Source organism: Euphorbia lathyris, chromosome 2 (assembly GCF_963576675.1).
Source record: "Euphorbia lathyris chromosome 2, ddEupLath1.1, whole genome shotgun sequence".
Lineage (NCBI taxonomy): Eukaryota > Viridiplantae > Streptophyta > Magnoliopsida > Malpighiales > Euphorbiaceae > Euphorbia > Euphorbia lathyris.
In genome coordinates, this window is record NC_088911.1 from 13,930,852 (window position 1) to 13,943,730 (window position 12,879).

Here is a 12,879-nt window from a genome sequence, read left to right on the forward strand (position 1 = left end):
ATTTTATCTATTATTTATTGTTGTTATTTGTTGGTTGCTGTTTGAAAAAACTGTTTTTTTTTTAAAAACAGAAATTCTCTATTATTTTAAAAGGCTAATTTTCAGGTGTAAAAAACAAACAAGGATCACTAACCAAACACTTAAAATTCTCACTTTTGAAATGAAAAAGCAAACAGAAGGATGAAAAAAACAACCAAACACTCTCATAATTACATATTTTATATGTGTTATATAATACGATTGAAAAACCATCTCAATTTGCATTCTGAAGTTCTAAAAAAAGAAGTACACTAAACATTCGTTTTTACGCGTTTATAATTAATTGATTTGACAATATGATATGTTGATATGTTCAAATCACTAAAAACCTCCTCATCATCTCTATTAATAGAGAAACTCTCTTCACATCTTAGTGCCTCTTTAACTCATTTTTTTTATTAATAATTTATAATTGAGAAGTCTCTCCTTTTGCTATTAGTAAATATAACAATAATTAATAATTTTAATGATAAAAATAATAAATAAAGAGTGAACATGAGATAATTCATTTTTTTATTAATAATTTATTATTGAAAAGTGAATATGGAGAGCATTGTTGGAGCTGATAAGTCTTAATCACTTTTAAATCATTAAGAGTGAATTATTTATATTATTTATAGAAAGTGTATTTAAGCGTCAATTGTCATGTTAGAGCTAACATGATTTCTGTGGCAACTTATAAATATGCAAAATTGCCTTTTCTTTTCTGTTTTTTCACTTAAAAATAAAATTAGATAATTTATGAGAAGTGCAACAGTATAGTTTGAAAATATAGTATGTAGTTCTTGAAATGAATGTATTATCTAACTAACTATTAAACCATATTTCAAGAGCTAATTAGATTCAGTCAAAGCCTCCATACATGACTGCTACCTTATAATTTAAAATGGCAGAATTTAGAATGAGTGCTCTTTAGGGATTTTTACCTACCCAAAAGCACCAAGCAGCATATTTGTTTTGAAAATGGAGAAGAATCATTGAATGACGAATCTGGTCTGCTTGAAAAGATTAATAAATTAATCTCATATTCAACCACCACAAACACACACATGACGTTGGATCCATTAATATGCTTCAGCATCAGCACTGTAAAGAAAGAAAGAAAAAAAAGAACTGTTAAAAAAACCAAAAAGAAGAAACAAAACATTGCTAAAAGAACAAGGTACAAAAAGAGAAAAGATATCCCTACTCTTGCGTATCAAGAATAATTTCAAGTACTTATACTGTTATAAATGATATAATTAATTATAAAGTTGTTTGCTTATGTTAGGGTTAGGATTAGGATTCAGATTTAGCCTAGCTATAAATAGAAAGCTACGGAGGCTAAACCTAAAAGAGCAGAGTGCTGATATTTACATTATACACAAAGGCAAAACATCAGAAACTGCACAAGGCCGTTTCTCTGCGAAAACTCCCTGTAGCCGTCGCCCCTCTGTTCCTCGGTGAGCTCTTAGTTCGTGAACAAACGGAGATTGTTCATGGGGTGTAGCAATCTCCTAGATCCGTGATATGGAGCAAAAGGATGATCAATTCTACTACCGTTCAACGGATCTGTGTTACAAGATGTAAGTCTAATCTATTGATTAATTTAATTGTTAGATCCGGATTCGTTATGAGAGGTAAGTCTAATATTGTGGATATCAGTTATATCCAGTTATATCCAACAGCTTAGATATCTTTAAAAAAAATGAAATATTTTATTTACATATTCTCTTGAACATGGTTCAAAATCAAGGTTTTACAGTTTCAAAATAGGTTTGAGAATAAATTCTTTTAAGCTCAGATAAATATTTGGGTTTTTTTTGTAAATATTTTATCCGACATGTGCAAGGCATTTGATAAGAATCCCGACAAGATGAGACCTACATAATATCAAGTGTGTAGACGTATCTTTAATCTGTTATTGATGAGTGATAACATGGTTCATAGATAGAGTAATTATGTCTGAAATTATCTTAGCTTGCCAATGTTGGGACCTCAATTACATCGGCACAACAATTGGTGTATTTTAATACCTTTATGGCTTGCTAAAATAAACAATCGGGACGATTACATTTCTCTATGAGATAAGGTGCATAGATACTTCTAATGTTAACAACTAAAAGCAATTTTAACATTAACGTCTAAAATAGTGCAATTTTAATATTGGCAAGTTTGATCAATTTCAGACATCTTTAAAAAAAACACCAATATTATATTCTCATATTCTACATAAGTTGCATATCATTTGGTTCTAAGAAATTTTTTATTTTTTTTGTAATTATATAATAAAATTAGATTTTTAATTTTGACTGATCAACCATGAAATGACACACATACTTAATGGAAATGAAAAGATTTATTTCTCATATTGACCCAACTTATCAACATTAGCGTAAAATTGCTCTTGATTGTCAAAGCTAGAACTAGAATTGCTCTTGACCGTCAACATTTTAGGTATATTTTTGTTGCACCTTATCCATTTCTATATGTATTGCGCAAGCAGAAGGTATATAAAACCAGTTACTTACCTGCCCTTCCCAGCTAACAATCTTTCAATCAAACTTCTGTTTACATCAATTTTGCACGTTTAGAATTTGAAGTAGAATTCCGGATCCCTCTGCTGGTCACTGAATAAGGTGCTGATGCTGATCTAAGCGAAGGTGATTTGTCGATGTATGCATATCGTTCATTACCATTCCAGTACAAAATGATCCGGTTCGTGCAAGAATGCGACCAGCTATCACCTAACCACAGAGTAATAAAACGACATGCTAAGGCAATATGCAACACAAAGAAAAAAGACATAAACATCATGAAAAAAAAAGGAGTAAAATACAACCATGCCCCTATACTATAGGGCTATTAATATCATGGTCCCTATCCCTAAACTTCATTTAGTAACATAAAGACTCTCGAACTTTAGGTTATTGTAACATTAAATTCTATATCAAAGAAAATCCATTCAAAAAATTAACAAAAGGATGACTTGAATCATTCATTCTTTTTTACATGTTACCATAAATTATAGTCACATACCTAATTTCAGGTCACTATTTCGTTTTTTTTCAAAGAGAATTTCTTTGATTTGGATTTTAATGTTACAATAATATAAAGTACAAGGACTTCTATGTCATGAAATAAAGTTTACTGTTCATAATGTTACTGGCACTATAGTTCAAGGTCCAAGGATCTATGATGCACAAAAACTCTTTGTGGCAAGCGTTTCACCGTTTCCGGCAGATGTGGGAAACCGAAACTCTCCGAAACAAATACAAAACGTTTCTGAACACATTTCTGTAATTACTCAAAATATGAAACTCATCTCTCAGTTTTTAAACGGTTTTCTCTGCCTATTTCCATTAAAATTCTGGAAATTCAAACTTTCTATGTTGCAATTTCTAGGTAGTATAGATATCATTATGGGAGCAGTTGATCGTTGAAATGATACCATAACAAAATGTTTCCACTATATCTCTCAGGAGTAGTCAAAGGCGGGTCCGAGTAAGAAAAAATTCACAAAGAACTAGGGCATACAACAATGGATCAATTTTATTATTTAGTCTAAAATTAGTAAAATTGAAACTTCTTATTTGACTGATAATTTATTCCTTGTATCCTTCAATTTAAAGAACTTACCTATATTTTTTTCTCTTATAATCCTTGTTTCTTAAATCTCGATTGAGATTGGACTTTCTTCATCTTGTTCTTGTTTTTTTTAAATATATTTTTATATTTTTAACATTTATAAACAGGCCTCTGTATTTTTAATATTTACACGTTTCCGTTCCCTATGTTTTTTAGAAATTACGTTTCTCGGTAATGCTTTTCCGTTTTCGTTTCCGTATCCCTTTCCGTTTCCATGCAACATAGACAAGGATGTAATTTACTCAAAAAAACAGAGGTGGAGCTAATTGAGAATACTTGCCTAGTGCAAGCCCTAATTGGAAGGAACCTTCTGTCAGCTTGGTTGTCACCTGATTTAATAAGACTACCTGGAAAAATTGACAAACAAAAGAAAAAGTCAGACAATAACCACAGAATAAAAAAGAGTTCAAGGATTGATCTTAAGATCATACCCATTTGTATGAATATGATAAACTGAATGTGGAAAAACGGGATATTGACACATCTGTGGCCAATCCCTAAACTATTTTTGGTTTTGTGATGTTTTTCATTCACTCCATCAATCATAATGGCATTTGCCAAAGATTTTTGTCAAGACATTCAAAGCAATCTGTCTGTCAGACAGGCGGACTGTCTGATTGTCTGAAAAAAGATCTTTTGAAAGTCATTATGACTGGTGGAGTTAACTAAAAACACCACGAAACCGGAACAGAAAAAAGTTCAAATCCACCATAACTAGAGAAATAGTTTAGGAATTGACTACAAATGTGTCACTTACCCATAGAAAAACATAACATTCTGTAGAAGCATGTATACAATCAATCAGAGGAAAGCCCTTTTTCAAAAGCTTTGCTTATGGTCTCTTTGATATTTGATATTAGATAATTAAACAGAAGAAAAGGGAGGAGGAAGTTGAAATTTGAACACAAACATTGAAGTTGTTTCATTTGAAATGAAAGTTTGAACCTTTAGTGTGATTTACAATTTTGCAATTTAGTTATCAGGAAAATATTTCTTACTGCAAGCCTGAAATTTGTTGCAATCTTCATCAACTTTAAGGCCATTCCACTTAGAACCCTTGTTCTGAGGGACATATCATCAAAATCTTGGCGGAAGTGGAACGTAATACTGTCAATAATTACAACCTTGACCTGTTAAATAACATATTTAAGAACAAAAAGGTTACAGATGCCATAATAGAGACAAAGGGTGCACCTAAAAATAGGAAAGCAAAGAATGAGATCAAAGTATCAGCAAATGGAAAGTATCCTTGGATAAAAGAGTCTTTCTAACAGTATCAGAACCATTTTCAGAAAAATAAAATCCCACAGAAAACACATAAAGCAGGGACCCATCATATTACTTACATCTTTATGCTCTGAAATGAATTTATCCAAGTAATTAATAAGGGCTATTTGCTCTGTGTAACTGCAGACACGGAAATAGTATATGTTTCCCAGGATATCCTTGCTTTGCATTGCTGCTTGACAAGTTTGCATGCCTTTGTGTAGAAACTTACTATATTCCAACATGTCCTCTACACATGCTTCAGCAACCTGGAGAGCACGCTCCACCATGAAACTGCCTTCTGTATCTAGATATTGTCGAAGTGCATTGTTATAAAAACACGAATCAGTTTGCAAATAAACAAGTACTGATAGCAGAATCATTCTTTACCTATATAAATCGCTTTTCCTCCTAAACCACCACAATAAGGTGGGATTTGAACATTGATTGCAAGTTGAATCCTACAAAGTGGAACATAATTACGCTTCCCTTACAAATGCACAGTATGCACACAACTAGTTGCATGTGTCCACAGCTATGTTACACAGAAACTGATATGGAAACATGACCTGAAACGTTTGATACAAGTTTCCCAGAGTTTCGGTTTCAGAAACATGAAACACTTTAAAATCGTGTTTCCGTGCAACATAGATCCCCAGACATGCACACATCAAAAGAAACAGAAGGATAAGATCCTATACCCGAGCTGTGTTTTACCAATACCTGGTACTCCACCTATAATAAGCAGAAGACGATCCCTCAGCAAAAGAAATGGCTGCTTTTAGTCTTCAATACTCGTGGACAAGTGGACAATTGCTTGCTTCACTAAATGAAGAAATCAATGAAGAAATGCAAAGAATGACTAACCAATTTCTGTTACTTCTTTACAACTTATTCCACCACCAAGGATGTTATCTAGATCTGCAGAAGATGTGGTGATGCGTGTTAAAGACTTTTCCTCGTGAAGCATGTCCCAGGCATTCTGTGCACCTGTTATAAAAAAAGATCCAAATAATATACAGATAATAATCATTTTCCTACATATATGAAAATGTAGCTTATATGTGAATGTATAAAAGCATTGGTAAATATGATCAACCCTCAAATCTCCATCCAGTTTAGGCAAAGCATTAGTTTAATAAGTATGCACAGATTAGTTTATGGTTCAAATTGCCAAATATCCATTAGCATACCAGTAAATCAGCAGCTATCAGCGGAAAGCTATGTTGTGTGGAAACTTTGATTTTAAAGCGTTTCCGAAACTGGAACTCTTGGAAAACTTGCATGAAACATTTCGGGTCACATTTCTGTAATTTAAAAAAAAAAAATGGAAATTCATTTCTTAAAATAGGGAAACTTGTTTCCTCAGAAATAATATATTTACAGAAGTGGAACAATGCTAATCACACGTCCAATACATCTCTAATATTTTCTAGATCATTTTGTGAAAGTTTTCAAAATAAAAACCTCTCTTCCCCCTCAATTATGTGACTTGTATGTAATTTTTCTAATGTGTGTGTGTGTATATATACACACACACATTTCCCCACAGTTCCGTTCCTGTATTTTCTACAAATATCATTTCGGGTTTCTGTTTCCATTTAACATAGGAGGAAAGCATGTTATATCTGAAGTTCCCTAGCTTAACATACAAGACCACATAAGAAATGTAATTGTTAAATATAATGGACAAAATGGTTACCATTGATAACAGAATGGCTTCCTTCCACCCTGTCCAGCCTACTACTACGTGATGCAACGTTCAGAATATCAAGAGCTTCACTGTCTGAAATTTTTAAATCTGTCAAAGCATAAAAACATTAACAAAGCGTCATCAAAACCAATTAAGCTGGGCTCGAAACGAACTCAAGTCGCATAAGACAGTGATCTCAAATTCCTTTACGAAGCCATGGAAGTAAAATTTTACGACTATGCTACTGACATGGTGACCAAATTCCTCTTCCTAATTTATGAATAACAAAGAAGAAAAAGGAATTATGAAAATTGGGGAAGAAACCTCTTAACTTTGAAAATCACTCAGTAATATCAACAAACACTTGGTAGGTACGGTCATTCATGCACAATTTGGACGAACATCAAACGACATCACAGAATGAGAAAAACCAAATGAATTTTTGCCAATCTTATATACGTGAATAGCCATAAAAGATTAATAAATTCACGCGAATGTATACGAGGAGGAATTTAAAAAAGAACACAGCAGCAATAAAGAACAAGTTTACTTTACCACGAGCAAGATCTGACGAGGAAACAGAAGAAAGTGAGCAAAGAGAAGTATAGCCAGCTGATATTAGCTTCCCTCTCTGTGTCGCTGACAACGGTAGTCTCGATACTTCCATATCCCTTCCGCCGTGCGCAGTGCGACGATTTGCTGGTTTTATAGATTTTGGCGCGCAAAAATCTTGTTTTAAGGCGCCGTGTGCGAAGGATAACCATCCGGGTCGGGTTGGAACCGGATCCTGAATTCCTTCCTTTAATTTGTTAATTTCTCTCAACTTAGTTCATTATTGGACTTCTTTGGTTGTAAAATAAAACATTTGCTGTCGTTCCGCTCCGTCGTCATCATTTCTCACATATGTGGGCTTTGGGCAGTTGCTGCAGAATTCGACTTGTAAGCTGTTTCTGTGCCTATCTCGCACCTAGACCGCCCTTCCTGTCCTTGCTCGCAGATTCTCCTTCCTTTCGCTTTGCAGACAATTTTAACCACATGAGCTCCCCCTTCTCCTCTTTTGCTCAGTCCAGTAGAAGGTTTTTCTTTTTTTCGTTTCCTTTTACTCTTAATTTAATAAATTCTTTTGACCTTATTATTATTTGTGACAGTGGAAGAGGTCCAGAAATGAACAACAATAGAGAAAGATCAAGAGGCCGCGGTGGTCGAGGCGGGGGAGGTGGCAAGGATAAAATTGATGCTCTTGGGAGACTCTTGTAAGCTCTGGTTTTCATTTTTGCTAATCAAATGCTTGAATTCCATTGCATTCCTGGTGATTATCAGTTTCCCCTTTCTTGTTTATTTGAATAACTGAATATATATGCAGTTCTTTTTGCTGTTCTGTTTTGTTGATTTTCTGTAGAGCTGTCAATTTCTTAAAGGCGAAGACTACTTATCATTTTTGTGTCATTTATATCATATAGAATCATGTGGAAAACATATAGATCACATTCACATAATCATGACATGATAGTCTGTTTTGACACCCCTAATTTTCTCTCGCATTTAGACAAACTTACTCTTGTTTTCTTAAATAGAATCCCATGAAAGCTTCTTTCAACGACACTCAAACACAAGGAACTCTTGAATTACACTCCTTGTTATTGAGATCAGGAAGGATCTTAATAATGAATTCCGTTGGCATTTTAAATATTGATGATTGTCTATCACAAGTTCACCTGTGAATATGTTAGTGAAATGAATTTATTTAGGTTTTTTTTTTTTTGGCTCCATCACTTTCCTAGTGGAGCAAAGCATACGAATGTTAAATTTAGTTTAATATTTACTTATCTTATTTGTGTATGATTTCGTTCCCATTCCCAGGACACGAATTTTGCGTCATATGGCTTCTGAGTTGAACTTGAATGTGCGCAGCGATGGATATGTCAAAATTCAAGATTTATTAAAGTTGAACATGAAAACATTTGCCAATATTCCATTAAGGTCACACACAATTGATGACATTAAAGAGGTTTGTTCAGCAAATCTGTCTTCTCTTATTTTTGTGAATTGCGATTTGCTGACTCTTAACCTTTGTTGGCAAAATCTATACTTTGCAACTTCAATGAACAATATTGTCTATGGATTTTTTTTACCTATTTATAAAATTTATTTTGAAAAACTCAATATCATTTAAAGAGATTGAAGAATGCAATAGTTTCTCATGGATTTCAAGGGTTCTTATATGTATATGTGTTTCTCATGGATTTCAAGGGTTCTTAAATGTATGTGTTTCTCATGGCTTCCAAAGGTTCTTATATGTATATGTGTTTCTCATGGATTTCAAAGGTTCTTATATGCGTTGGCATTGTTTGGTAGATTAGCTGCAATGAGTTATAAAATCACATAAGCCTGAAGATTCATAAATAGTAATCTTACAATTACCGGTTGCACCACAATTTGCTACTAATAAGTATGCAAACTGGTCAATGGATTATGCTTTTTTTAAACTGGTGATGGTTGTTAGTTATGAGTGTGTTACTAAGAGGTGTAATAGAGAGCAAAATGTACATGTAATCATTAACATGCTGAAATTTTATGATATGCACATGGGTGGGTTTTTTCTTGCATATGCTACCCCGAATTTTACATTTCAGGCTTTCTTAATTTCCAGGCTGTCAGGAAGGATAATAAGCAGCGTTTCAGCCTCCTTGAGGAAAATGGGGAGCTTCTAATACGTGCAAACCAAGGTCACACGATGAAGGTAATGATTCAAACTGTTATAAAATGAAAAAGTATCTTATCATTTACTTGGACACTGAGGGATTTCCATAAGGATGAAGTATTTGAAATCACTTTTGGTTCAGCATTCATAATATAGGCACTACAAATTTCTTAATTTTTTGTTTCCCTTGGGATTTTGTTAGTTGCTTGGATTATTGACTACAAAAAACTTGTTTAATTCTTTGTCGAGCTTTAGCTTGAAGTTAATGTACTATATCGGGTTGTCAGCACTGATATGATAATTATTATAGTACCCGTGAAACATGACCTGCATATTAAAGAGGTAGGTATGTTTCATACAGTTTTTCCTCGTACTTTTGAGTGCAATTACTTCTTGACAAGTGGATGACTTTTGCTTTTTAACCTTTTAATTGAATTTTTATCGCGTGTTGTGGTTAGTTCTTGCACTCTTAAATTGTGTTGATTACTGCACACCTATGGAGAGAGTGATGTAACTTTGTTGCTGTTGGTGAATTGTTTGTCTGACGGATTGGATTTCTTATGCATGTAGACAATTGAATCTGAGAGTTTGTTAAAACCAATCCTTTCAGCTGAGGAATTTCCAGGTAAAAATAAAATTTTGGCAATGTCTTACCTTCTGAAAGAATACTATCATTTATTCCCTATTTTTATTTTCTTAGATTTGGTTATTACATATTTTACTGCTGCGGCTCTTGTGATTGTAGTGTGTGTACATGGAACCTATAAAAAGAACATGGAATCGATATTGAAGTCTGGCTTAAAGCGCATGCAGAGATTGCATGTTCACTTTTCATGTGGCTTGCCAACTGATGGTGAAGTGATAAGTGGTAAGATATTAGAGCAACCTTCAACTGGTTATTTTGGAGATGTGCTGCCATTTCTTTGTAGCTTATTGCTGGTCATGCATGCTAGAGTTCCCTTTGCTTTCTAGTGTTCACCATAATAAGCTAGATCATTTGTAATTTGTCTCAAATAAAAAGAAAAGATGGAAAGATAATGACTAGAGCAATACATTTCAATGTTTCATGTGACGTGATATTTGTTAGTCATGACAAAATTTAGTTCTTATTACCCAAGATTTTTAGTTGGATAAGGTACAAAATTACCCTTATAGTTGCAAGCCAAAAGCAATTTTACCCCTAACGTGATGAAGACACAATTGAGGGCCTAACTTGGCAAAATGGAAAAATCCAAATGTTTTGTTCATATACTGCATCAATTGCATATGAATTGGTTCAGAAAGCAAGTGTTCTGCGTTGCGTGTGGTTTCAGAATAGGCCCGGGCATGGAATGCTTTTAAGCTCGACAAAATATTTGTTTTTTTTTTTGTCCAACATGTGCATAACAAAGTGATATGAATCCAGACAAGATGAGACCCACACAGTGCCATGTATACATGTGTTTTTTTAATCTGTTATTGATGAGTGATAATATGATGCCCAAATAGAATGAAATAACTTGATTCATGCTTGAGAAGAGGGTTCCGTTAATGATGTTTGCAATTGGTTCAGCCAGCTTGCAAACGTTAGGCTTTCAATTGTACCATTTATAGCGTTAGAGGTAAAATTGCTTTTGACCGGTAACCATAGGGAATTTTTGTACGTTATCCCATATTTAATTGATGAGGCATTTAGATCCATTATTAGACTGGACACTTTGAATGGCTTCTGATATGGTTAATTGTTTTGTCAGGTATGAGGCGGGATGTTAATATTTTGATATATCTTGATGTCAAAAAAGCTATACAAGGTAGTTTCACCTTACTTGTCTTTAGAGTTCCACATGCAAAATTATAAGGGTGATAATTTTTGAAACGATCACACGATTTAACTGACTGACACAATACAATCAACATGAATAAGTTTTTCTTACATTTACATCGAATATAATCATATGGAACATATAGATAACATAACACATAACACAATAACTCGAAATTGTCACTCTACATTTTTGTCATTTCTACCTTTCAATTTGCTGATCATGATAAATGGCTAACTTTTTCCCTTTTCTTTGATGTTCTGTTAACTTCAGAAGGAATGAAACTTTACATTTCGGACAATAGGGTGATCCTGACCGAAGGTTTCGATGGTGTCGTGCCTGTTAAGTTCTTCGAAAAGATGGAATCATGGCCAGATAGACGACCGATACTTTTTGAAACATAACCTTTGATTATGGACTGGTAATTTTCTTTTCAATCCCTGAAATGATAAGTTGGCCATGATGAGGGAATTTTTTGGGTCATGATGTGCTAACTTGGCTTGAATATTGTTGACACTGTAATGGCAAAATCAATAGGATCATAACAAGCATTAGCATGGGAATATTCTATTGGATGAACCATTTTTCTGTTTGATGTCCTTATTGTGCAGGGTAAAATTGAACTAAAGTTTCTAGTATGAGAGCAAAATTGAACTATTTTATACTGCAACAACAACAAAGCCTTGGTCCCGAAATGATTCGGGATCAGCTAACATGAATAGTCATATGAAATCAAGTCGTGTCAGCAACATAAATTATGGTTCTTGAACTTCAAAATCAAACATTAAGGCCCTTACTTTTTGTACTTTATTACTAGCATAATGACTTCCTTTCAGCATTGGTCAAAATGATCACTCCAATATTAGTTAAGTGCTCATTATAGAGCTAATAGAAATGATATTCTTAATTCTTGAACTTTTTGGTACTGAGGTTATTTTTTACCGTTGGTTAAGTGATAGAGCAAAGGTGAATCGGATCTGTATACAAGATTGGATACGAAAGAAGGGGAAAGAGACATATATAGAATTGCTCGGATGAGAGATAGGAAGACGCGAGATCTCGGAAAAGTTAAATGTGTGAAGAATGTGGACCAGAAAGTCCTAGTTGGAGATAAGGATATCAAGGAACGATGGATGTCTTATTTTGATGACTTATTTAATGGAGATCGCAGACAAGATGTTGGAGATATAAGTATCCATCACGATATGATAAATCATGAATGCCTGCAGAGAATTCAAAAGGGTGAAGTCAAAATGGCATTAAGTAAGATGAAGTTGAAGAAAGCAGTAGGACCTGATGGCATCCCTATTGAGATTTGGAGATGTTTGGGAGAAAGAGGAATCGAATGGTTGACGACGTTCTTCAACAAAATTTGGAGAAACAATAAGATGTCATCAGAATGGAGGAAAAGTATCTTAATCCCTTTGTATAAGAACAAAGGCGATGTCCAAGATTGTGCCAACTATCGGGGAATCAAATTAATGAGTCAGACTATGAAACTTTGGGAGCGAGTGATCGAACAAAGGCTAAGGAGGACGGTGAAGATCTCGGAAAACCAGTTTGGCTTTATGCCGGGAAGATCAACTATGGAAGCCATCCATCTAATGAGACAATTAATGGAGCACTATCGAAATAAGAAGAAAGACTTGTATATGGTTTTCATTGACTTGGAGAAAGCATATGATAAGGTACCAAGGGAAGTACCTTGGTGGGCCTTGATAAGGAAAGGCATTTCGCGGAAATATATTGAC

The 12,879-nt window shown here is 34.0% G+C and overlaps 2 protein-coding genes across 4 annotated transcripts; one reads left to right on the forward strand and one right to left on the reverse strand.

The window, feature by feature from the left end:
- Positions 1–772: 772 nt before the first annotated feature.
- Positions 773–7,312, reverse strand: LOC136216748 (DNA repair protein RAD51 homolog 3). Of its 3 annotated transcripts, none has more exons than XM_066003313.1 (10): positions 7,181–7,312; positions 6,635–6,733; positions 5,800–5,922; positions 5,634–5,667; positions 5,323–5,393; positions 5,013–5,233; positions 4,665–4,796; positions 3,947–4,013; positions 2,550–2,765; positions 773–1,125 (listed from the first exon to the last, which is right to left on the reverse strand). In XM_066003313.1, exons 1-9 carry the CDS (start codon positions 7,290–7,292, stop codon positions 2,590–2,592), a joined length of 1,035 nt encoding a protein of 344 aa, XP_065859385.1. In that variant the 5' UTR covers positions 7,293–7,312; the 3' UTR covers positions 773–1,125; positions 2,550–2,589. The 3 variants fall into 3 exon arrangements, with proteins under 3 accessions (XP_065859385.1, XP_065859384.1, XP_065859386.1); XM_066003312.1 differs by having other exon boundaries at positions 5,013–5,239; XM_066003314.1 differs by lacking the exons at positions 5,323–5,393; positions 5,634–5,667 and having other exon boundaries at positions 5,013–5,239.
- Positions 7,313–7,528: 216 nt separating this feature from the next.
- Positions 7,529–11,723, forward strand: LOC136216749 (uncharacterized). The gene is made up of 8 exons (XM_066003315.1): positions 7,529–7,701; positions 7,774–7,878; positions 8,486–8,633; positions 9,276–9,365; positions 9,897–9,951; positions 10,072–10,194; positions 11,060–11,116; positions 11,402–11,723. Exons 1-8 carry the CDS (start codon positions 7,529–7,531, stop codon positions 11,530–11,532), a joined length of 882 nt encoding a protein of 293 aa, XP_065859387.1. The 3' UTR covers positions 11,533–11,723.
- Positions 11,724–12,879: the final 1,156 nt, after the last annotated feature.